General features: G+C 46.8%; 3 protein-coding genes, 1 long non-coding RNA gene and 3 other non-coding genes across 8 annotated transcripts; 2 read left to right on the top strand and 5 right to left on the bottom strand.

Annotated features, from left to right (window-relative positions):
- Window positions 1-59: 59 nt before the first annotated feature.
- LOC150059471 (uncharacterized) lies at window positions 60-2,180 on the bottom strand. The gene is made up of 3 exons (XR_016536451.1): window positions 2,010-2,180; window positions 1,736-1,899; window positions 60-164 (listed from the first exon to the last, which is right to left on the bottom strand). It is a non-coding gene; the product is annotated as an uncharacterized LOC150059471 (long non-coding RNA).
- A 115-nt stretch (window positions 2,181-2,295) lies between these two features.
- On the bottom strand, window positions 2,296-2,422 carry LOC150059470 (small nucleolar RNA SNORA20). The gene has a single exon (XR_016536503.1). It is a non-coding gene; the product is annotated as a small nucleolar RNA SNORA20 (small nucleolar RNA).
- A 787-nt stretch (window positions 2,423-3,209) lies between these two features.
- On the top strand, window positions 3,210-10,561 carry LOC150059469 (acetyl-CoA acetyltransferase, cytosolic-like). Its single transcript, XM_090337878.1, has 9 exons — window positions 3,210-3,316; window positions 3,691-3,825; window positions 4,616-4,797; window positions 5,814-5,931; window positions 6,227-6,370; window positions 7,096-7,218; window positions 8,340-8,494; window positions 9,801-9,911; window positions 10,181-10,561. The coding sequence occupies exons 1-9, from the start codon at window positions 3,262-3,264 to the stop codon at window positions 10,349-10,351; spliced, it is 1,194 nt and encodes a 397-aa protein (XP_090194004.1). The 5' UTR covers window positions 3,210-3,261; the 3' UTR covers window positions 10,352-10,561.
- On the bottom strand, window positions 10,075-17,752 carry Tcp1 (t-complex 1). Of its 2 annotated transcripts, none has more exons than XM_090337876.1 (12): window positions 17,569-17,752; window positions 16,759-16,844; window positions 16,380-16,508; window positions 15,558-15,655; window positions 15,094-15,204; window positions 14,524-14,705; window positions 14,150-14,276; window positions 13,276-13,451; window positions 12,661-12,784; window positions 12,202-12,394; window positions 11,928-12,091; window positions 10,075-10,771 (listed from the first exon to the last, which is right to left on the bottom strand). In XM_090337876.1, exons 1-12 carry the CDS (start codon window positions 17,630-17,632, stop codon window positions 10,555-10,557), a joined length of 1,671 nt encoding a protein of 556 aa, XP_090194002.1. In that variant the 5' UTR covers window positions 17,633-17,752; the 3' UTR covers window positions 10,075-10,554. The 2 variants fall into 2 exon arrangements, with proteins under 2 accessions (XP_090194002.1, XP_090194003.1); XM_090337877.1 differs by lacking the exon at window positions 17,569-17,752 and adding an exon at window positions 16,941-17,048.
- LOC150059468 (small nucleolar RNA SNORA20) lies at window positions 12,487-12,613 on the bottom strand. Its single transcript, XR_016536502.1, has one exon. It is a non-coding gene; the product is annotated as a small nucleolar RNA SNORA20 (small nucleolar RNA).
- Window positions 15,293-15,432, bottom strand: LOC150059467 (small nucleolar RNA SNORA29). The gene has a single exon (XR_016536500.1). It is a non-coding gene; the product is annotated as a small nucleolar RNA SNORA29 (small nucleolar RNA).
- Window positions 17,753-18,450: 698 nt separating the features above from the next.
- On the top strand, window positions 18,451-23,913 carry Mrpl18 (mitochondrial ribosomal protein L18). Its single transcript, XM_090337879.1, has 4 exons — window positions 18,451-18,644; window positions 18,877-19,060; window positions 22,196-22,427; window positions 23,599-23,913. The coding sequence occupies exons 1-4, from the start codon at window positions 18,593-18,595 to the stop codon at window positions 23,668-23,670; spliced, it is 540 nt and encodes a 179-aa protein (XP_090194005.1). The 5' UTR covers window positions 18,451-18,592; the 3' UTR covers window positions 23,671-23,913.
- The last annotated feature ends 434 nt before the right edge of the window (window positions 23,914-24,347 follow it).

The following is a 24,347-nucleotide window of genomic DNA, read 5'->3' as shown; positions in this document are numbered from 1 at the left end:
CATCTTTGCTCTCAGGGTGTAATTTTATAAGATCATCAATTCGAAGAATGGTAATTGCAGCTTCTGTAGCAAACTTCAAGCTCTTCACCTTAACAATGGTGGGTTCAAAAACCCCTGCTTGTTTGTTGTCTCGGGGTTTGCCATTGATCAAATCCAGACCGATCCTGTAATTAAGCATGGATTTTATAGTGGATAGACCTCTCCTATCCTGATAACCCATTAATCCGCCCCCCCCCCCCATGCCCTTCAAGTCTTAGTAAGGAGCGCGGCACCAATAGTTGCACAAAGGATGGCATGGCAGCAAGCAGTTTTCTAAATATTACTTAATGGAGGTGTGCATCATTTTGAGAGCTGCCCCAATCTTCCTCTGGTAGGGTTACCCACCAAACAGAGTAGGTAAGGAACACCCTGCTAATTCCCCATTCCTCCTCCTTTGGATCAGTTATGAACGACTGAGTAGTAAAGGCTTGTGACAGTGCTCTAAATATGTGTGATAAATGTATTTTTTTTTGTTTTTTTGGGATTTTTTTTTTTGCCAGTCCTGGGCTTGGGCTCAGGGCCTGAGCACTGTCCTTGGGCTTTCTCAAGGCTAGAGCTCTACCACTTGAGCCTCAGCACCACTTCCAGCTTTTTTCAATGTATGTGGTACTGAGCAATCGAACCCGGGTCTTTGTGCATGCTAGGCAAGCACTCTACCACTAGGCCAAACTCCCGGCCCCTAAATCTATTGTTTTAACTGCTGTTTTGAGGCAAATGGCAGTGGCTGATACCTATAATCCAGGACTTGGGGAGTGTGCTCTGAAGCCAAGACAGGCTGAAAAGTCTATGAGTCTCATCGCCAATTAAAAACACACAAAGCCAGAAGTAGAGTTGTGGCTCAAGTGACAGAATGCTAACAGTGAGCACAACACTTAGGGATAGGGCTGGGAATGTGGCTCTTGGTAGAGTATTTGGCTAGCCTGGAAGGAACCCTGGGTAGATCACTCAGTACTCTGTAAACAAGAAAAGCCAAAGCAGCACTGTTGCTCAAGTGGAACCATGCTATCCTTGATGCCTAGGCCCACAGCTCCTACATACGAATGGCAAATATTTAAATCAACTGCTATTTTCAGGGGACAATGATGGAACAAATATTCTTCACGACAGTAAAGCCATTAACAGACACAACTGGAAACACTTTGAACAAGTACTTACAAATTTTTTTTTTTTTTTTTGCCAGTCTTGGGCTTGAGCTCAGGGCCTGAGCACTTTCTCAAGGCTAGAGTTCTAGCTCTTGAGCCTCAGCACCACTTCCGGCTATTTTCTATGTATGTGGTACCAAGGAATTGAACCCGGGTCTTCGTGCATGCTAGGCAAGCATTTTAACCACTAGGCCAAACTCCTGGCCCCATTTACAAAAATTTTTTAAAGAACAGAAAAAAAGATTAAAAAGAAATGCTCACAAAGCCAGGTATGGTGGCTCACACCTGTAACCCTAGCTACTCAGGAGGCTAACATCTGAGGATAAAATTCCATAGCATCTGGGCACAAACAGACCCGAGACTCTTATCTCCAATGAACCTCTTGGCTCAAGAGTAGGGTGGTAGCCTTGAACTGAAGAGCTCAGGGACAGCACCCAGGCTGAGAGCAAACCCCATGATCCACATAAAAAGAAAACAAGAAATGGCCACAGAACAAAATTACCACGTATGATGAATGGATGAAAATAAAAACATTTCAAAATCCTGCACTTAACCATTTTAGGTTTTTGCATTCTGGGTTAATTTGAGCCTCATTATGAAATGCTCTTAACTTTGCAACCAGGTCTGTTGAGTCTTGAGCAGCGTTAACTGCCAGAGTATTAGATATAACAAGGAGAAATCTTGCAAACTCAGCAATCGCAAGCTGTTCCCGGGACCCCTAAGAAACACAAAAGGCACCTGAAGGCCACAGCAGTAGCCAAGGTGTCCAGATACTAGTAGTACAACACAAGCCAACCTCTCCATACTCTGAAAACCAACAGATCTTACCATGCTGGTGGCATAGTTTTCAAGGTAAATGGAAAGGGCAGCTTCTACAGCCCCACCACCTGGGACCACTGGCTTTGACTCCAGCACTCTCTTCACCACACAAAGGGCATCATGGAGGGAGCGCTCCATCTCATCACACATGAAATCATTTGCCCCATGCAAGATAATTGATGCAGATGTGCGAGCCTCAGTACTGTTAGAAGCAACAGAGGAAACTCTCAGTATTTTCATTGCATGTACCTGGATTAAATTCTGCTTGTGTACAATATTTGCCTATTTAATAGTACAATGTGTAGACCATGCAAAAAGATGAAATGTGTTCCATCCGAATTTACAATGGCCCAACATTACTTTATCCCACGCGTATAACTGCTCATATCACCAAGAGATTATAGCAGCAAATAAATGGGAAATTCCTCTTACTTGTCTGCATACTTTCAGCACTTAGAAAGTTGCTTACTTTTTGATTGAGATCAGTTCATCATCACAAATTCTCTCTTGTACCACCTCTTCTGCTTGTGGCTGATCCTTATGAGTTTAATGTGGACATGGAAATTCAAGTGGGAAGGTCCAGCCTGCGAAGGAGACCCCGCGAGGATTTCAAGGGTGGTCATGGAGAGCCAAGACTGGGATTATCCCGGTTGCTGGTGCTAAGCAGGCGCCTGGGAGGACGCACAATGGGACAGAGGCGCAAAGGAGAAGAAGGAGTGACCAGACGGTGGAAAAGCAAAGCTGCACCGGCGCAGTCCCGGGGAGCGTGGACGGAGGGCGGCGCAGGCCGTCCGGCGGCCTCGGCCTCGCCGGGGCACCCGGGGTGCTCCCCCGGGGCCTCCGCCACGAGCTCAGATGGCACCCCGAGATCTCGGCCTGGCTCGTGGCTGGGACCCCAGCCTGGTCCTGAGCACACGCGAGCCTCATCTAGAGACGCCGCCCTACAGCCCCTGGTCCGAAGGCGGCAGTCGCAGGCCGCCGGGCCGCGGGGTCGAGATGGCAGGGCCCGGGACGCAACGCCCAGACACGCAGCACACCGCCGCCATAGGTGCGCTGGGCATCCAGCCCGCTAGGCATCCAGCCCGCTAGGCCCGGCCCGGCCCCTGCTGCGCCTGCGCACAGCAGGCCACGCCCCCGAGGCGGAGGGGCGGGGCGAGCGGAGACTCCGCCCCTGGCGGGACCTGTGATCAGCCATGCGGCGCTTTGCCTCCCTCGCAGACCCAGCGGGACACGCGGCGGAGGAAGCGGCGCTCCCGGCAGGATGAATGCAGGCTCGGACCCCGTGGTCATCGTCGCGGCGGCGAGGACCGTCATCGGTGAGTTGGCTCGCTGCTTTTGTCTTAGCCGCCCGCCCGCTCAGCAAGCCCGCTGCGGCCCGTGGGGGAGCGCTCTCTCCCGAGACTTCTGATTGGCTGGACGCGGGGCGCCACCGGTCCAGCTGAGGTGGCAGGTGCGCGCAGGTGGGCACAGGTGGGCGCAGGTGCGCGCAGGTGGGCACAGGTGGGCGCAGGTGGGCGGGGCGCGGGCCTCCGCGGCAGCCTGGGCGCGGCCGGCTCGGGGCGTCCTGAGGCGCCGCGAGACCCCAGCTCTTGGCCGGGAGCTTGGTGCCAACCCGTCCCGCCCGTGGCCTCTCCCCGCAGTCCCGTCCTCCGGGCGCAGATCACTCGTGGCCCCCTCCCTTCCCTCGTAGGCTCCTTCAATGGTGCTCTGTCCACCGTGCCGGCCCACGAGCTGGGCGCTGCCGTCATCACAGAAGTCCTGAAAAGGGCCGCGGTGGCCCCGGAGGAGGTGTCCGAGGTGGTGCTTGGCCAGGTTCTGGCCGCAGGTAACCCGCACACGCGTGGGCACCCTCCCCACCGCGCCTGCCAGGGCGCAGGTTCCCCTTCCCGGTTCCTGCAGTAGCTGAAGCCCAGAGCTAGCAAAAAAATACTTTTTTTTTACGAATTTATGTTGTGTTACTCCTTGGCCTTGAACCTAGGTCCTAAAGGTCTATTTACTGTTAAACTTTGGTAACAGGTTGTATTAAGAGTATTTGAAATTTGAATCCCTTATCCCACTTTTTTTTTTCTGTCGGTCCTGGGACTTGATCTCTTTGCCTGATCTCTTTGTCTCTGAGCTCTTCAGCTCAAGGCTTCCTCCCTACAGTGCTACTTCCATTTTCTGGTGCTTATTGGAGATAAGAGACTCACAGAGTTTAGTTCCTGGATAGGATTTGAATGGCAATTCTCAGATCTCAGCCTCCTGAATAGCTGGGAAAGCTAGCGTGAGCTGCCATGGCTGGCCTCTTATCCTGCGTTTAGGAAGTGCTGAATTTCTTCTTGAGTTACAGGAAGGCATTTGTCAATGCTGACTTGACACTTGTTGTGTAACCATTTATCCCAGGGGTGAGGAATGATAAGAACAGAATGATTTCTTTGTGAAGGGGGGAGATCCAACACTGTATAACCAAGGGCAAACTGACAGGTGCCCAGGATATACAGACCTTTGGGCCTTGGGTGGGAACTTAGCTGCCTGAAGAGTTTCAGAAGTGGCAGTGAGCTATTTGGCATGTGGCATAACCTTGCAGATTTGCACTGTTCCTTTCTTTGCCCTTGCCTTTGTGTTCCTTCTTTCAGGGTGTGGGCAGAATCCTGCTCGGCAAGCCAGTGTGGGTGCAGGGATCCCCTACTCGGTTCCAGCCTGGAGCTGCCAAATGGTGTGTGGGTCAGGCCTGAAGGCTGTGTGCCTGGCAGCCCAGGCCATACAGATAGGTGACTCCAGCATCGCGGTGGCAGGAGGCATGGAAAGCATGAGCAAGGTAAGGCCCCGGCAGTGCACGGCCCTGTCATGGCGGAAGAAGCTGGTGCTGTCAGAACTGGAATGAGAATGTACACTGGAAGGACCCCTCCCTAAATCTTCTCTGTTCTCAGATTGCTTGGTCAGTCCCAGTAGGAGAAAAGCCTGCATCAACCAGTGCAATTGGAAAAAGAATATCTTTTTCTACACTACTGTTACTGAGGCTTATCCTGTTTTCTGAATTAAGTTCAGAATAGTAGTTGGTGAATAGCCCTGGTATTGTGTCTTTTCTTGGCATGTGGCCTGGGCTAGCCTAGACCTCAGTGATCGGCCAACCAAGTGCCCTGGTTGCAGGCATGTGGCACCAAGCCCGGCAGTACCCTTGACTTTACATGTCTTTCTGTTAGGAGGAAAAGTGAAAGGTCGAGGTTTCCACTCCCTTCCTGCACATGACAAGGAAGACTTTTGGGATCAGCCTTGGCTGATTCTGTAGCTAGAAAACATGGCAAGAGTCAGCTGTGGTTGTGCCTATGTATAGTCCCAGCTTCTCAGGGGGTTGAATCAGAAGCAACACCTGAGTCCAGAAGTTTGAGACCAGCTTGAGTAATATTTCAAATCCTCATCTCTAACACGTAAACAAGTGCTGGAGAAGTAGTCAACATGTATAGTGCCAGCCGTGAACTAAACAGCTCCCTAAGAGTGCAAGGCTGTGAGTTTATCTCCCATCCTGGCACACAAACAAGCAAAGGGCAAAGGTGGAAAGGAGGACTGCCGAGTGGCGCCCTTTCTGCGGCAGTAGGTTGGCCATGTGGGATTTCTTTCCTGTCCCTCAAATGTGCACAGTGGTGAGAAGTGTACCCCAACTTGCTGTCATCTGTTACCTTTTTGCATTTTAATATTGTAGCAGGTTGTTCTGAGTAGTTTATTGGAGGTAAGAATTTCCTGGCCTCTCCTGCCCAGGCTGGGTTTCAGCCGTGATCCTCAGATCTCGGCCTCCTGAGTAGGTGGGATCACAGGCGCCTGTTTTACTTCTTCCAGGCTCCTCACCTGGCTCACCTGAGAACAGGAGTGAGGATGGGTGAGATGCCACTGGCTGATAGCATACTCAAAGATGGCCTCACGGATGCCTTCCACGACTACCATATGGGTATTACAGGTAAGGCTGATGTAGTCTCAAGTACACGAGCTTTAAAAAGTTTGCAAGACTTAGGAAGTGTGGCGCTGTGGTTCAGGTGAGAAAGCGCTAGCCTTGGGCTGAAAAGCTCAGGAACAGTGCCCAGGCTGAGAGTTCAAGTCACACAACTGACCAAAAAAAAGTTTGCAAGACGTATAGCATGGTAGAGAATCTCCCTATTGTGCTGTTTCCTTCTAGCTGAGCTTGCTATTATGTACAGGATGTATTACTAAAACTCAGTTCATGAACACGATCAGGTTTTGCTATTTCCCTCCAGCTGAAAATGTTGCCAAGAAATGGCAAGTGAGTAGAGAAGATCAGGACAAGATTGCACTTCAGTCCCAGAACAGGACAGAGGATGCGCAGAAAGCTGGCCATTTTGACAAAGAGATTGTACCAGTTCTTGTGTCTTCAAGAAAAGGTGAGTGTGTATGTTCTGGTGGCCTAGCCATAGAAGTTGACTGTAGTTCTGGCCTCATGGGCTAGATAGAACACAGTGTGGGGACACAACAGCTATTTTCCTGTCCTTTTGCAATCAACATATTCATTTTAGCTTATTTTCTAATTTTTATTCCGTGGTAATATTGAAGATTGGGAAGTATTTCATGCTAAAACTCCTGATTATTGCTAAAGAGCTCTGGGGAAATTGAGGTAGCACTTCAATAGAATACTTTCTTACTGCACACAGAATGCAACAACCCACTTCCCTTAGTGCCATCTTCCATCTTACCACTCCTAAACTTTCATCTGCAGGACTACAGATTTTGCACCAGTTTCCCTAAAGTGTTTGTGTGCCCTTTCCACTAGAATGAATGTGGTGGTTAGATATTAATAAACCTTTTTTTGGGGGGGGGGTGTGGGTTGATCATTGGTCTTAAACTCTGGACCTGAGCACTGGCTCTGTTCTCCCACTTGAGCCACATTGACAATTCTGGGTTTCTGCTGCTTAATTGGAGATAAGAGTCTACTGGACTTTAAGCCTGGGGTAGCTTTGAACCGTGATCCTCAGATCTCAGCCTCTTGAGTAGCTAGGATTACAGGCGTGAGCCACTGATACCCAGCTGACAGAGCTGGTTTTGAAGAACACATGTAAATAGTCTTGTGTCTGCCTGCTCACTGCTACGTCTGCACTTTTATTCTTCCCAGGTCTTACTGAAGTAAAAATGGATGAATTTCCTCGCCATGGCAGCAACCTTGAAGCCATAGCCAAGCTGAAGCCATACTTCCTCACAGATGGCACGGGCACGGTTACCGCAGCTAATGCTTCAGGTTTGATTTCAAAAGGGCTTTTAGGGAAATGCCATCTTCTGCAAGGTCTACCAAGTGAAAACCTTTCCCACACAGCATGATGAAAACCATCTTGAAGTTTCTCCATATTTCATTACTGATTTAGCCTATATTGATCTTTTTTTTCTTCTTTTTTTTTCCCAGTCCTGGGACTTGAACTCAGGGCCTGAGCACTGTCATTGTGCTTTCTCTTGGCTAGTGCTCTACCACTTGAGCCACAGTACCACTTCCGGCTTTTTCTGTACACATTGAACCCGGGTCTCTATGCATGCTAGGCAAGCATTCTACCACTAGGTCAAACTCCCTGCAGCATCTGATCCTTTTTTATTCTTCAGGGTTCAGGTGCTGTATAGCGCACACTCACTTTGCACTTAGAATCCTACCTGGGAATTTTCTCTCTCTCTCTCTTTTTTGGCCAATCCTGGGCTTGATCTCAGGGCCTAAACACTGTCCTTGGGCTTTCTCAAGGATAGAGTTCTACCACTTGAGCTACAGCAACACTTCCAGCTTTTTCGATGTATGTGCCATGGAGGAATCAAACTCAGGTCTTCATGCATGCTAGGCAAGCACTCTACTACTAGGCCAAACTCATGGCTCCCTACCTAGGAATCTTATGCACTGGGGATTACAGTTTGTCTTGGCCATACCTGGCCTTCGTTGCCTGATTTCTCAATTAGTCATAATTAAGCATTTTTGAGTTTGTTGTGGACATGGTAGCACTCACTGGTAATCTGATATAGGCCAGCCTGGGCTGTTAGCAAGGCTGTTTCTCAAAAATAAAAGGACAGGGAGTATTAAGTGATAGAGCTCTTGCCCAACATGCCTGGATTTAGCCTCTAGTATTTTGTGGTATCAGAAATACCCAATATTCTTCTTTTTTCTACTTCCCTTCCTAAATCTCCCTCCTCCCTCTGCTCTGTGGGTAATCTGGTTGATGTTCTGTGGTTTACAGTATTTCTAAGTATACTGTAAACTCTTCTCAGTTTCAGTGAAGAGCTTCACCAAGGCGTCAGTGTAAGTCATGTCCTCTAGTGGAAAATAAGGGAGTGACAGATAGGTACCGTAAGCTAAAGAATCTTATAGGAATCAAGCACATTTTACAGGGCTCAACGACGGTGCTGCAGCTGTGGTTCTTATGAAGAAGTCAGAAGCACAAAAACGTGGCCTTCTATCTTTAGCACAGATAGTTTCCTGGTCACAGGCAGGTGTGGACCCTTCCATAATGGGAATAGGACCAATTCCAGCCATAAAGCAAGCTGTATCACTTCCTACCCTATGGCATTTGTTCTTGGTAGGACTCAGGCTAGACCCACAATTCTGTACTGAGTTCTCCTGATAGCTTATCAGGACTGTCCTCAAATGCACCATTTTTCCTACTGGGTTCCTGCGGCGCCCGGCACCCCTGACCAGCAGGGAAGAAGGGACACCACACGAGGATCCTTCTCGATCACGCTTTATTAATGAAGAGCAACTCGTTTGAAGGGAAGGCTTGAAGCAGAGGGGCGCGGGGCAGGGAAGTGCAGCTGCTTATATACAATCAAAGAACGCGGGACTTTTTCCATTGGCTGCTGTGCTGCTAAGGTCTTTTTAAAACTCGGGATTGGTCAGGCCTCTGACGTCATACGCGCAGACGTCATACGCGCATACGCGCAGACGCAGCGGAGCGAGCAAAGGCTCTGCACTCACACACCCACTAAGGGGAACTAAGAAATTTGTATACAATGAGCGAGGCAGGGGACAGGCGCCGTCTTGGCTGCTCCGGCTCCCCACAGGTTCCCTTTTTATAAAATGCTTCTAACCCTAAAGTAAGTCTCAGTATACTTTTATTCTACCCTGAGGTACAGATAAAACATGTTTCCCTATACTGAGTTTTGAGGTCAGGGTCTGTGTATCTGCAAGTAGTCCCTACTGCTGAAGTCCCCTTGCAGCCTGGATCATGTTTTCTTTTCTTCCAGTCCTCCAACTTTGAATGCAGGGCCCACAACACCATCATTGGACACTTGTTTTTTTAAATCGATTGTGGTACTTGAGCTCTGGTCCTGGGTGCTGTTGCTCAGCTCTTAGGCTGAGGTGTAGGCTACTGCCCTACACCTCGAGCCACAGTGCCACTCCCCGTTTTCTAGTGATTGATTTAAGAGTCTCACGGGGTTTGTAGTGCAGGGCTAGCTTTGAACTGCAATCCTCAGGTCTCAGCCCCGAGTACACAAGCCACTGCACCTGGCTTTGTGTGTGCCTGAGCACAGTTCTTGGACTGGTTAATACTCTGCCAGTTGAACCACTGTGCCACTTCTGGCTCTGTGTATCCAGGAATCGAACCCAGGGCTTTGTGCATGCTAGGCAAGCACACTACATACACTAGGCCACACTCCCAGCTCCTGAATCATGTTTTTATGATTGTTTTGCTACACCATTTTACAGTTCAAACCCTGTGTTGGGATTGCAGGCATACTAGCTTTAAAGTGTGACACTACAGTGACACTCATGTTTTGCATCTTTTGTCAGCATGGAGTGTTTTGATTTCAGCATACATCACCCAGACCTCTATCCAATCATCTTTCCTACAGGTCTTAAAAGCAGGCTGGTCTCTGGAAGATGTGGATGCATTTGAAATCAATGAAGCTTATGCAGCTCTGTCTGCTGCCATAGCTAAAGAACTTGGATTATGCCCAGAGAAGGTAACTGCCAAGGTTTGGCCATTTCTTAATAGATGAAGAAGTAAGTAGCTAAGCCCCTACTATGGGACAGAGTTCAGTTGATTTTCCAGAGCAAAAAGACCTTGACTCCATTAGGTTATTTACAATGAGGGGCATTGTGAAAGAAAGAACAGGGAAGACAGTCAACAGTGGATGTCAGGGGTGAATTTATTTTGTCAGCAGCGACAGGGCAGTTTGCTGTTGAAACAGCCAGAGTGAGACAAATGGCTTCAACCTTTCCTTTTCTTCAGGTCAACATCCAGGGAGGGGCAATAGCCTTGGGCCATCCCCTTGGAGCATCTGGCTGTAGGATCCTTGTGACCCTGGTACACACACTGGAGAGACTGGGCAAGAGCCGAGGTGTTGCAGCCCTGTGTATTGGAGGTGGCATGGGAATAGCAATGTGTGTGCAGAGAGGGTGAGCCGCCTACCAGCAGTCACAACTAAACCTGAGCCTCCACTGTGTTTCACGCTAACTTCAATTACGGAAAACCTAAGGACCAGAGTGAGGAAAGGAGCCAATCTGCCACTTCACAAGAATGCAGCTTGACATACGGCTGTAATTTTAATCTTGAAAGGTGTAAGATGTTTCCTCTAACACTGCTATAAATAAAGGGGAGTGAGATCAGTCATCAAGGGCTCCAGAGTGAACTGCATCCTGATAGCCTCCATGTTTATCATCTTTGCTCTCAGGGTGTAATTTTATAAGATCATCAATTCGAAGAATGGTAATTGCAGCTTCTGTAGCAAACTTCAAGCTCTTCACCTTAACAATGGTGGGTTCAAAAACCCCTGCTTGTTTGTTGTCTCGGGGTTTGCCATTGATCAAATCCAGACCGATCCTGTAATTAAGGAAGCATGGATTTTATAGTGGATAGACCTCTCTTATCCTGATAACCCATTAATCCACCCCCCCCCCATGCCCTTCAAGTCTTAGTAAGGAGCGCGGCACCAGTAGTTGCACAAAGGATGGCATGGCAGCAAGCAGTTTTCTAAATATTACTTAATGGAGGTGTGCATCATTTTGAGAGCTGCCCCAATCTTCCTCAGGTAGGGTTACCCACCAAACAGAGTAGGTAAGGAACACCCTGCTAATTCCTCATTCCTCCTCCTTTGCATCAGTTATGAATGACTGAGTAATAAAGGCTTGTGACAGTGCTCTAAATATGTGTGCTAAATCTATTGTTTTAACTGTTGTTTTGAGGCAAATGGCAGTGGCTGATACCTATAATCCAGGACTTGGGGAGTGTGCTCTGAAGCCAAGACAGGCTGAAAAGTCTGAGTCTTATCGCCAATTAAAAACACACAAAGCCAGAAGTAGAGTTGTGGCTCAAGTGACAGAATGCTAACAGTGAGCACAACACTTAGGGATAGGGCTGGGAATGTGGCTCTTGGTAGAGTACTTGGCTAGCCTGGATGGAACCCTGGGTAGATCACTCAGTACTCTGTAAACAAGAAAAGCCAAAGCAGCACTGTTGCTCAAGTGGAACCATGCTATCCTTGTGCAAAGAGAAGTTCAGGGACAATGCCTAGGCCCACAGCTCAAACATACAAATGGCAAATATTTAAATCAACTGCTGTTTTCAGGGGACAATGATGGAACAAATATTCTTCACGACAGTAATGCTATTTACGGACACAACTGGAAACACTTTGAACAAGTACTTACAAAAATTTTTTAAAGAACAGAAAAAAAGATTAAAAAGAAATGGTCACAAAGCCAGGCATGGTGGCTCACACCTGTAACCCTAGCTACTCAGGAGGCTAACATCTGAGGAGAAAAGTTCCAGGGCATCTGGGCACAAAAGGACCTGAGACTCTTATCTCCAATGAACCTCTTGGCTCAAGAGCAGGTTGGTAGCCTTGAGCTGTAGAGCTCAGGGACAGCGCCCAGGCTGAGAGCAAACCCCGTGATCCACATAAAAAGAAAACAAAACAAGATATGGCCACAGAACAAAATTACCTCATATGAAAAAGACTTGAAAATCCTGTACTTACCATTTTAGGTTTTTGCGTTCTGGGTTAACTTGAGCCTCATTATGAAATGCTCTTAACTTTGCAACCAGGTCTGTTGAGTCTTGAGCAGCGTTAACTGCCAGAGTATTAGGAATAACAAGGAGAGATCTTGCAAACTCAGCAATCGCAAGCTGTTCCCGGGACCCCTAAGAAACACAAAAGGCAACTGAAGGCCACAGCAGTAGCCAAGGTGTCCAGATACTAGTAGTACAACACAAGCCAACCTCTCCATACTCTGAAAACCAACAGATCTTACCATGCTGGTGGCATAGTTTTCAAGGTAAATGGAAAGGGCAGCTTCTACAGCCCCACCACCTGGGACCACCGACTTTGACTCCAGCACTCTCTTCACCACACAAAGGGCATCATGGAGGGAGCGCTCCATCTCATCACACATGAAATCATTTGCCCCACGCAAGATAATTGATGCAGATGTGCGAGCCTTAGTACTGTTAGAAGCAACAGAGGAAACTCTCAGGATTTCATTGAATGTACCTGGATTAAATTCTGCTCGTGTACAATATCTGCCTATTTAATAGTACAATGTGTAGACCATGCAAAAAGATGAAATGTGTTCCATCCGAATTTACAATGGCCCAACATTACTTTATCCCACGCGTATAACTGCTCATATCACCAAGAGATTATAGCAGCAAATAAATGGGAAATTCCTCTTACTTGTCTGCATACTTTCAGCACTTAGAAAGTTGCTTACTTTTTGATTAAGATCAGTTCATCATCACAAATTCTCTCTTGTACCACCTCTTCTGCTTGTCCCAACATTGCTGCTTCAAAAGTTTCTTCACCTTCCAAATTGGCCAGGGTTGACAGAATAGTTGCTGTGAGCAAAGATATGAATGATTGTTCATGATGGTTTTAGAATGTTTTTGCTGTTTGGTTAGTGTTTCTGGGGCTTGAACTCTGGATGCTATTGCTGAGCTGTTCTGCTCAGGCAGGTGATCTATCACTTGGGTTTTCTGGTAGTTGCGTCTTCTTGCCTTTCTGCCTAGGCCTCCTTTTGAATAGCTCGGATTCTAGGCTTGAGGTACCTGCACCCAGCATCGTTCTACAATTTTTAATGCACTTGCTTTCCTATATTAAGGAAATGTCACTTTTGAGGTGAATAAAAGCCTTTCACAAATCTCCAACAAGCTCACTGAGCTAAAGAACCTTTCTAATCATATGAAAATGGTTCTGTGAATGTTCTGCTGGACAAAGCACTGAGTGCGAGCCTCTGAAAAGCGGTACAGTCAGTATTTCAGTGTAAAATGGTTCTGATAGTCACAGATATGGAGATGGGATATTTCATGAGATTCAGTATAAGACATACCCCCAGAAGCCTTAGCGATGCGTTTAAGGTCTCTCTTTAACACTCTCCGAACTGCCATTGTGCCAGCTTCCACAAAATACTTCAGGCACATGTCATCAATACCACCAGTGGTGAGAACCACATTAGCACCAGCCGCCAGGATCTTCTCAATTCTCTCCTTGGTGATATCTGACTCTCTAAAGAGAAAGTATTTTATTTTAGGACTCCAAAATACTTGTAATGTAACCTTCTATCTTCTTCAAAATTAATTGTAGTTTAAATCAAGTGTTTTCCCCCACCTATAACAATTCAAACTATTTAAAGTTGTAACAATTAAGTTCTTTGTATCACTTCAATCCTATTGAAACATCGGAGGTTGACCTCCATAAAAAGTTAAAGTCCTCCAAAACACACTTCAAACTCCCAACTGCATAAAAAGAAAATCACACATTCCTACTAATAAGCAACTTTGTTGATTATAAGACACATTGTTTTTTTTTGGGGGGGGGAGGGGGGCGGGCATTGTCCCTGAGCTCTTCAGCTCAAGGCTACCTCCCTACCCCTTGAGCCTCAGCGCCACTTCCAGTAAATCGCACCTGAGTAGCTAGGATACAGGCCTGAGCCACTGTGCCTGAAAAGACTCATTCCCCTTCCTCCCCAGTCCTGGGCATTGAACTCTGGGCCTGAGCACTGTCCTTGGGCACCAATTCTGGCATTTTTCTATGTATATGGTACAAAGGAATCAAACCAAAGTCTTCATGCATGCAAGGCAAGCACTCTACCACTAGGCCAAACTCCCAGCCCTGACTCATTCTTTTTAGCATACTCAGTGTGGTCCAACACAAGAATAATTCACAAACAGTTCCTTTCAAAGGCCAAAAGTTTTCCACCATACCTCTGTCTAATTTGGTCCAATTTCTCAGGGTCTGTAATCACCACTTGTACACCAAGTTTCATTTTTGTTTTCTGCAGACTGAAGTCAAGGCAAGCAATTTTTGCATTAACTATCCTCTTGGGCATGCCTATAAAGACAAACATAACGTAATAATGCTATGGTCTGTAAAAATGCAACTACTTTTAGGTCAAAATACTATCAACAGAACAGAAGTGTTACACTGCATACAAACAATTTAAATCATAATTCATGACATTAAACCTTAAGGCACTACATAATACAACCTATTTTCTGTGCTTATGTTAGAAGATATTCCTGTACACAAACCACAAAAGGCATTTTAATACTTTAGGAATTTAATTTCACAACCTTACCCTGGGATCCCACCACACAGTTGAGTGCGTAGCCATTGACCAATATGCTTTCTGTTTGACTTCTTCCATGAGCTTTCAGAATATTAACAGAAGTGACTGGATAGCGTGGCTGGCCTCTTGAGTCTGTGTACTTAATAGCAAGTACGGCATCTACTACCATGTTGGAGAAGAAATCACCATTTCTTCATGTATAGTTAAGGACAACACAACCCTCAGTGAAGAAAGGGCACACATTTAACACCCAAAGCAATTTTACCAAATTTGCTACATAGTCCTCAACTGGCTTTAAAGTTTCCATCTTCCCACCTCTGCCTTTCAATTATCAGCATGTCACTACTCTGGCTACAAAGAACTGTTACCAAAATTGCTATAGTATTATTTGTCACAGCTATCTTCATGAACTTTTTCAGGAAGGAATGTTTTCCTCCTGGAATGTAAGGAAGGCAACAGACAGTTCTGATAGTTATTTTTCTCTAACACTAAGATGAATATCCCAGAAAAATCAGCAAATTTTACTTAATAGCAAAAAAGGTAGAATAGAAAAACAAAGAGAAAAACAACCAAGGATACATTCCAATAATTTTGGAAGACATGGATGTCTTAGCAGCATTAATCAGGCAATCTCTTCCAAGTTCATCAGTGTTAATAATCAGATTTTCACTGATATATCGCACGGCCTCTCTGAAGTGTAGGAAAGAAAAAGACTATTCGTTCATGGTTTTTGTTTCATCATATTTAACAAACATATTGTCAACATGTCATATGCAATGATCTTCTGTTCGGACATTTCATAGAGAAGAAGGGCACTTAAAAACCCTCCCCCTTCAGATCAAGGCAACTTTAGTGTATCCCATAAGCATAGCCACTAAAGTCTACTTTTAGGAGAAAATGTGGTAGTCAAATCGGAAAAGGCACTCATGTTAGTTCTTCAAAATTGTCTCAAAAACATTTGCTCACTAGTCAAACGAGTAAGATAAAAAGAGTATTCACAACCACTATATCAACAAAGTTTCTTTAAATGGAAACAAGCTTACTTGCACGCCAGCCGATAGCCACTAATAACTGATGTGGGATGAATTTTCTGTTTGACTAGCTCATCGGCATTTTTCAGAAGTTCTGCTGCAATAATAACCTATTGAGAAAACAACCATTGCTCTATGTAAACAAGACATTCAATATGTACAATGTATACATAAAAGAACAGTAACATGGCCAACAATCAACTAACCACAATAGTGATGGAGAAATGAGCCACAGATCAGTGAAAATATTCGAAAATTAAGGTCCCCTACAGAGAAGTGGTCAAAGCTGGCAAAATATTGTAGCTAACAAAGTAGGCTACTGCTCTTCCACCCTGTTTTTTGGTGATCAAGAGTCTCACAGACTTTCCTGGCCAGGCTAGTTTCAGGGAGCCATGATCTTTATAGTTCAGACTCTTGAATAGGTAGAATTGCAGAACTAAACCACTAGCCTACTTGGAGTGGCCATTTTTATCATGTCATTTTATTTTCCTATTTAATATTTTGTGTGTGTGTGTCATGGGGCTTGGACTAAGACTGGGTGTTGACCCTGAGCTCTTCAGCTCAAGGCTACTGCTCCATCATTGAGCTAAACTCCACTTCCTGTTTTCTAGAGGTTAACTGGAGATAGTCTCATGGCCTTTAGTATCCAGGCTGGCTTTGAACCTTGATCCTCAGACCTCAGCCTCCTGAGTGCTAAGACTACAGGCGTGAGCCACCGTGCCTGGCAATAAAATCAGTTTTTGATTCTTGTTTATTAATTAAAACAAATTGACTTTTACCTTGACTCTAACTTGCTTCTGAACTATTTAGAGCTATTCTTTAACCATCACCTACCACAGAAGTAGTCCCATCCCCAACTTCTTTGTCTTGTAGATCAGCCAGCTCACAGAGAACTTTAGCTGCAGGATGTTCCACCTCCAACAACTTCAGGATGGTTGCACCGTCGTTAGTAATGGTTACATCCTAACAAATCCAAAGGAAAGAGTGGTCAGCACAGGTCACCTGCAAATACAGGCCATCCCCTGAATTAGCACAGGTCTATGGTGATACATATTGAGCTTCATACTTCCCAAGGAAGTGGTGCTGCATTCATGCCCCACAATGACAAAAAACAAATACATATCCCAATATGAGGGTGTGTGCGTGGGGGGGGGGAGGAGGAATAGTTAAGATCTTTTTTCCTTTAAGGCAACTAACAGTGACATGTACTTACTCCAATATCATCCACCAACATTTTGTCCAAGCCAACCGGACCGAGGGAACTTTTTACAATATTGGCTATTGAAGCTGCAGCCATCACTGGAATCAATTGAGAAAAAATAAAAATTAGAAAACCTTCTTCTCTAAAAGAACACCTAAGGACATCTAACAGCCTGTCCATTTCCTCAAGCCTACCAGTGAATGTCCTGATGTTTAAGAGACTCGCCAGTTGAGTATACTCCATAACGGACTTAAAAAAATGAATTTTTTTTTCGAGCAGCGACGCATTGAGTTTACAGTGTGACTGTTTTAAAAAGAGTTCACTGCCAAGTCCGAAGTGTCGCACGCTGCCACTTCATAATGAAAAATGTGAGGGGGGGAAGAGGTAGCTGAGGACAAGAACGACGCCTACGGGACCCAGTCCCCTCGCGGAGGGAACGTCAAGCCCGCCAGGCACGTGACCGGAGCGCCCACGCTGCCCCAATCCGCTCTGCTCCCGACCTCGGAGGCCTAGCCGCCTCGCGGTAACGCTGCCCTCCCGTTCAGCCGGCATTTCCACTCCACCCCGCCACCCTGTCACGGCGGGAGCGCCGCTCAGCGCGGTGCCCGGGAACGAGCGGCGAGCGGCGGCCGAGGGCGTTCGCGGCAGGGAGAACAAAGGGCGGGGCCCCCGGGCGCGGGCCGGGCACGCGGGGGCCGGGCACGCGCGCACGCCGCGGCCTCCGGCGGCCCGGCCGAAGCCGAGGGCCGTGGGAAGGCGCCGCGGGGGCCCCAGGCCGCCCTCGCCCGGCACCGCCCGCCCCGCCGACTCTCCCGTCCTCACCGTTCTGGGAGCGGATGGCCTCCCCGGTGCTGCGATCCCCGAACACGGATAAGGGACCCTCCATCTTCACGGCGGGCCACGCGTCCCACTGGAACCGGTGATCTCGGCTCCGAGGCCGGGGCGGAGGACAGGAGCGCGGCGGCGGCGGCGGCGAAGACGGCGTGCGGAGCCCACAGCGACGCCGCGGGGACTTGTGGGTAGCACGCCTCAGAGTCAGCCGCGAGGCACTTCGGGAAAGGGGGGGGAGGTGACTCGCCGGAAGTGACGATCTGAGAAAGGGGCGGGCCCTCGCGGTCTCTCTCGCTCTCACACTCTGGAGCGCATGTGTGTCAAGTGAGAGGACGAATGAGAAGGGCGGATAAGCAGTACGCGGAAGTCGCGATCCTGGACCTCCGGAATGAGTAAGTGCTTCCTTAGGACCCGCCCTCCCTGCCGGTCGCGCATGCGCCTGGGATGTTCTAGGGCCTTCTAGAGAATGTGGGGGCTGGGGCGGGGCTCGGGGGTGTGTATTTGTGGTAGGAAGGCCCGCGGCGGCACGGGTGAACCTTCGTTCTTATATCTTCTTCGAACGCTCGCTCTGGAAGACGGAGACCACTCGGCGGGTCTGGCTTTGGGAGCGTCGATTCCAGGTGGGATGGAGCAAGGGTGCCCTTGGGCGTCAGGATCATCGTCCTTTTTGAGAAGAAAAGTTTCCTGCCCAAGTTATCAGCGCGCGTCGCTGCGGGACACGCGTGTGCATGCACGCAGCCCGACACGCACGGACTCAAACCCGGGCGCCTCGCGGAGGGACCCGGGAGGAAGGCACCGCCCCAGCTGGCCCCGTCCCGCCCACCCTCCTCGTTGCTGTGACGCGATTGGTCGGCTGCAGGCCGGCTTGCGTGCCGACGTCAGCGATGATTGGCCGAGCCTGGATGACCTCCCGACCACTCAGGGGCCGGCACCTGGGGTTTCTTCCCGGAGCCGGCATGGCCGCGGCCAGCTAGTCGCCGGACGGCTGTGAAGAGAGAGTAGCGAGGGTCTCGCGATGGCGCTGCAGCTGCGGTTCTGGAAGCTGCCTCCGGCTCGCAGGCTCCTGGGTAATCCGCCTGGCCCCTCCCGGCCTGCCCCCGGGTCCGCCTCGGTGCGTGCTGAGTGGCGAGCCCCGCGTGCCCTTCCGGGGGGTCGGACGGCGGGAGCGCCTCCCCGCGGCGTCGGGGGCCTCCGGACCGCCCCCCTGCTCCCTCCCCGGGACCCGGCCGCGGGGCGGGGGGCGGGCTCCTCGGCCGGCGCCTCGCCCCTCACGCGGCGCCGTGGTTTTCCGCTTCCCAGCGCGGGGCTTGGCCGCCCCGTCCCGCGCCACGCCGGCCGTGAGCCCCGCAGAGCAGCCCTCGGAAAACGAAGCTGTGGCCCCGGAGTTCACCAACAGGAATCCCCGCAACCTGGAGCTCTTGGCTGTAGCCAGGAAGGAGCGGGGTTGGAGCACCGTGTGGCCCTCCCGAGAGTTCTGGCACAGGCGAGTCGGCGTGCTGGGGACGGGCGCGGGGCGGTGCCGGGCGCCGCGCCGCCCGCGCCGGGGTCCCGGGGGAGGCCCTGCGGAGCCTGCGGGTGCTGTCCCGGGACGGAACTTAGAGTGGGGACCGGGGCCTTCCCGGGGCTTCTCTGAGTAGGTGATATTGAAAATGCGGATGTCCCCGAGGTGAGCAGAGAAACTGCTAGAAGAGGAGTGAGGTAGGTGTGTTTGGGGTGACAGGCGGTTTTGCGCCTGAACGTCTGGTGGGTGACGAGGTGAAGGACGCAGCGTGGAGATGGAAGGACAGGTGGGAGATGGGTTACGAGCTTTGTACATTAAGGTGAAACACGAGATTTTTCATTCTCACTGCCATGGGATTTACATTCGTTATCCTAAAGGAGAGCATTGTGCTGTTTCCATACACACAATGTCTCCTGATCAAACCCACCTCCCTATTGCCCTCCATCATCTTTCCCGCCTTCTTCATAACAATTCCCACAGGTATCCTTAGTCATATATATGTATAAAGCACTTACACCATATTCATACCTTCTGGTTGGAAACCGCCAGAGCTTGTTTTACTTTGTCTTTTTTTTTTTTTTAAGTATGCATTAATTACACAGAGGGGTTAAGGCATGGTACTTCAAACATACATGTATTACATTACAGTCAGATTAACCCCCTTGGTTGTTACTCCCGTTCTTTGTTCTCCATTATTCATAAGCTCGTTTAAACAATCATTGTATCCATATCTGTTTCAGGTAGAATACATTGTTAAGGTGGGGGAGCTAAATGGAAGAACAGTTTAAAAAGTGCTGGGAGAAGAGAGTACAATTAAGGAAGAATTATATAGACAGATTATTTTTTTTTCTTGTGTTTAATTGGAGAAAGAAGAGATTCACAGACTTTTGCCCCAGCCAGCTTCAAACCACAAACCTTAGCTGTCAGCCTCTTGAGTAGCTAGGATCACAAACATGAGCCAAGAGCACCTAATAGAGTAAATTTGTACATTATATGCATGTAAACACAGTGAAATGCCTTTGTATGATTAATTTATACTAACTTAATATGTGTATAATATGTAATAAGTTATCACTATTACATACTTTTGGAAATTAATACTGAAATAGAACAAATTTTCATGTTTATTGAGACTATGTATTCCTTTATAAATTTCCTTCTAACCTATAAGAATATTTTAGGGTTTGGGCCAGGAGTTTGGCCTAGTGGTAGAGTGCTTGCCTAGCATGCACAAAGACCCAGGTTTGATTCCTTGGTACCACATACATAGAAAAAAGCCAGAAGTGGTGCTGAGGCTCAAGTGGTAGAACTCTAACCTTGAGAAAGTCCAAGGACAGTGCTCAGGCCCTGAGCTCAAGCCCAGGACTGGCCAAAAAAAAAAAGAATATTTGTGGGTTTTATTTACCCTAAGGTGGGTGTTTATTGCAAACTACTTTTATTCCTAATTGCTCTAAATACGTTTTCTTTTAAAAAATGTTATGAAGCAGATATAGTAACTTTCTTCATTTTACACAGGCAGGAAAATTGAAGCTGAGAGAGACAGGATTAATAAATGACAGAGCTAAGATTGAAAACATGACTTACATGACTTTAGAAGCAGGACAGGAAATGTTTACCACTGAGCTGCAGTGTGTAGGTATTTATCTGCTGCTTGTTTTTCTTGGTGAGGATTTGTTAGAGCAGAATACTTCTAAAGGAGTTACATCAAGTTAGATGTCTGCGTATTTATTCAGTGGACGTAAGGCCTGTACATTTGCCAGGCATTGCGCTAGATGTAGGAGATACAGTAACTATCTCCCATCATCCCTGTCAGTACAAGTCTTTCATAATTTGATAGAGGAAGGTTGACTAGGGTAACGGTTACAGTGATACATTTTTACGTAGTAATGTAGTAAGTAGGGAATAGTCAAAGGCAGGGAGTAAATCAGCTCACTTTGAAATAATTTGCATCTTAAACCTTAAAATCTTTTGGAACACTAAACTTAGTACTTTCACTTAGTAGTTGCATCACTTCAACTGCAGATGTATCCATTTCCACCCCTTTTTCTGGCCTGCCTAAACATTCTACCAGAGATTTGTGTTCTCTAGTATATTCAGAGATTATATACTCAAATATTCAAAGTACATTTTGATTATAAAGCCAAAAGAAAATGGCCTCAGAGATACTGAGACCTTTCATAGACCATAAAGACAAAAATTGAAATTTTTGCCTATATATCTATTGAGTTACTGATTATTTTCTTAATTAGACTTCTTTTTACCTATTATTGAGTTATCCCTTTGAAGAATATATGTTAAACTGTCTTAACTGCTTATTTTTTGGTTTTTATATATATATATATATATATATATTTTTTTTTTTTTTTTTTTTTTTGAGATAGGTCTTGGTATAGCATAGGCTGTTTTCAAAGTCTCTTGTGTAGTACAGGCTGATATTGAACTAGTGATTTGCCTGCTTTAGCTTCTCCTGGGCTGAGATTAAGGTACCACCATGCTCAGTCTCAGTTTGGTGATTCGTTCTTTTTCTTTTTAACCATGCAGAAAATTTTGTCCATCTCTTTTATTAAAGCTATTTGACATTTTTTCTGTCACTTTTTTTTTTTTTTGCAACTATACTCAGACCTGAAGTCAAGGCCTGGGCATTCATGGTCCCTTAGCTGTTTGTTTGTTTGTTTTTTGCCAGTCGTGGGGCTTGAACTCAGGGCCCAAGCACTATCCTTGGGCTTTCTCAAGGTTTGAGCTCTACCACTTAAGCCACAGCTCCATTTCCAACTTTTTTCTATGTATGTGTTACCGAGGAATCTAATGGGGCCTTTGAGCATGCTAGGCAAGCAGTCTACCACTAGGCCACACTCAAGGCCTTCCCTTAGCTTTTTATTGAATCAAAGTTTTTAATTTGATACTTGGAAGTTAATGTGAGTGGTATTTTATTCTCAAGAATAGTTTCACAAAGGTGAAGAGGAAGCTTACCTTTCCCAAGTGAAATGTAGATTAAGTATGTTACATTAACCATTGAATTCTTAAGAAATATTTCGGTATTCCACTGAAGTAATTTAACTTCTTTCTTTCTGGTGGATAGAGTGTTTTATAATTTGATTCTCTCATTGTCCCTTTTAGGTTACGTGTTGTAAGGACTCAGCACCACATAGAAGGGATTGTTGAGCATTGGAATGGCCAGGTTGTGGTTTCAGCATCCACCCAGGAATGGGCTATTAAAAAGCACCTTTACAGCACCAGAAACGTGGTGGCTTGTGAGAGTATAGGACGAGTGCTGGCACAGCGCTGCTTGGAGGCAGGCATCAATTTCATGGTCTTCCAACCAACCCCATGGGAAGCAGCCTCAGATTCGGTATTTTTTCTTTTCTGTACTTTTTTAAAAAGACATTATAGGCCTAAGGCTGCAGCTTAGTGGTAGAGCACCTGCCCGGCATGACGAGCACCTGAGTTTACTCCCTAGCCACACGCACACATGCATGCACACACAGATATCAAAGTCATGATTGTGTTGATTCTCGATGTTAGATATTATGATTGTTCCCAAGTACTTGTCATGTGTGTGACACTGCTGCATGCCAAGTTAGAACTGTCTCATTTAATCCTCATACTCATTTTAGGGGAGTAGCTGGTATTTATTTATTTGTGAGTCATGGGGCTTGAACTCTGGGCCTAGGTCCTGTCCCTGAGCTCTTCAGTTCAAGGCTACCACCCTGCCCCTAGACCTAGGCATTGTCCCTGAGCTCTTCAGCTCAAGGCTACTGCCCTATCACTGGAGCCACAGCCCTACTTTCCCTTTTCTACTGATTAATTGTAGTGCCTGGGCTGGCTTTGAACCTTGCTCCTACTCAGCCTACTGAGTAACTAGGATTACAGGCATGAGCCACTGTGCTGGTTTAGCTGGCATTTTATATTGTACATGCCAGTGTGTGACAGATTTCAAATTTAGGTGACTGTTTCTGTAGCCCACAATTTCAGTACTATTTTCTATTTATAAATCTACTTAACTAACACTACTTTTGTTTTGTACTGACATCCTGTCTAGACAGTTGGAAATGAGGCCTCCTCCCCTTTGCATTTCTATTCTCTTTCTCTCATCATTATTTAGATCACAGAATAGTCAGTGTTGGCTGGGAGTTTTTCATTTTTGTTTTGCTACTCCCTGGTCTTAAACTTGGCGTGAACACTGTCCTTGGGCTTTCCTCAAGGCTAGCGTTCTACCACTTGAAGCACAGTACCACTTCCAGCCTTTTTCCAGCCTTTTTATGTATGTGGTACCAAGGCATCCAACCAGAGTCTTTGTGCATGCTAGGCAAGCATCTGCCACTAGGCCAAACTCCCGGCCCCATTAGTTTCTTTTTCTCTTGAAAAGCAATCTTTTTGTCCTTCTTATTGATATTGGGGTTTGAACTCAGAGACTTAAGCTTGAAGGGCAAGTACTCTATGACTTGCACTATGCCTCCAGTAATTTTAAGCTTTCTTGAGTGCTGACTTAATTTTTTTCTCTTTCTGATCCTCAAAACTAGATAACACGCCTACAGAATGCTATGATAGAAGGTGGTGTGGTGCTGCGGGAGCCTCGAAGAATCTATGAGTAAAAAGAAGCATTGTTCTCGACGTATAACTATCAGACCAAGCAGCCAGCTTGGAGTTGAGAGTAATAATATACCCATGTATGGTTCTAGTGTCATTTTTAATCAGGGCTATTTTTCCCCTTTCTTGGACCTGTCAAGTGTCCATAGATCCTTTAACCTATTTCTCAATATCGAAGGGAAATGATCCTCATGTTGAAGGCAAAGTTGTGTGTAAGTCACAAAATAAAGATATATTATTAACTCTTATTTTCTGGTTTGGTGAGATTACTTGTGAGCTCCCTGTGGCAACATTACACAAGTGTGTTTTGTGAAAATCACTTATTACTGTGGGTAGCTTGTGGTGGCAAGTGATTTCAATAAGTGGGAATTGTTTGAGGCTTAGGGTTGGGGCTATTTATTTTTTTATTTTTATTTTTATTTTTTTTTGCCAGTCCTGGGCTTGAGCTCAGGGCCTGAGCACTGTCCTTGGACTTTCTCAAGGCTAGAGCTCTACCACTTGAACCTCAGCACCATTCCGGCTTTTTTGAATGTATGTGGTACCGAGGAAGCAAACCTGGGCCTTTGTGCATGCTAGGCAAGCACTCTACCACTAGCCAAAACTCCCGGCCCTGAGGGGCTATTTTTTTTTTTTTTAAGAATTCATTAACATTGATTTTTACATCATATTTCAAATGACAAGT

Source organism: Megascapheus bottae, chromosome 8 (assembly GCF_031878675.1).
Source record: "Megascapheus bottae isolate mThoBot1 chromosome 8, mThoBot2.hap1, whole genome shotgun sequence".
In the NCBI taxonomy this organism is placed as follows: Eukaryota; Metazoa; Chordata; class Mammalia; order Rodentia; family Geomyidae; genus Megascapheus; species Megascapheus bottae.
The sequence above is the reverse complement of the archived record's forward strand: the minus strand, read 5'-3'. Positions and strand labels throughout refer to the sequence as shown.

Bases quoted from the DNA above. Each gene is read 5' to 3' on its own strand.
- Mrpl18 (XM_090337879.1), top strand. From the start codon at position 18,593: ATGGCGCTGCAGCTGCGGTTCTGGAAGCTGCCTCCGGCTCGCAGGCTC. The intron at 18,645-18,876 runs GTAATCCGCCTG...TCCGCTTCCCAG, and splicing joins TCCGGCTCGCAGGCTCCTGG to CGCGGGGCTTGGCCGCCCCG. The intron at 19,061-22,195 runs GCGAGTCGGCGT...TGTCCCTTTTAG, and splicing joins TCCCGAGAGTTCTGGCACAG to GTTACGTGTTGTAAGGACTC.
- LOC150059469 (XM_090337878.1), top strand. From the start codon at position 3,262: ATGAATGCAGGCTCGGACCCCGTGGTCATCGTCGCGGCGGCGAGGACC. The intron at 6,371-7,095 runs GTGAGTGTGTAT...TATTCTTCCCAG, and splicing joins TCTTGTGTCTTCAAGAAAAG to GTCTTACTGAAGTAAAAATG. The intron at 8,495-9,800 runs GTATCACTTCCT...TCTTTCCTACAG, and splicing joins TTCCAGCCATAAAGCAAGCT to GTCTTAAAAGCAGGCTGGTC.
- Tcp1 (XM_090337876.1), bottom strand. From the start codon at position 17,632: ATGGAGGGTCCCTTATCCGTGTTCGGGGATCGCAGCACCGGGGAGGCC. The intron at 16,845-17,568 runs GTGAGGACGGGA...AATTGATTCCAG, and splicing joins GGCCATCCGCTCCCAGAACG to TGATGGCTGCAGCTTCAATA. The intron at 12,395-12,660 runs GTAAGCAACTTT...TGCTTCTAACAG, and splicing joins GAACTGATCTTAATCAAAAA to TACTAAGGCTCGCACATCTG.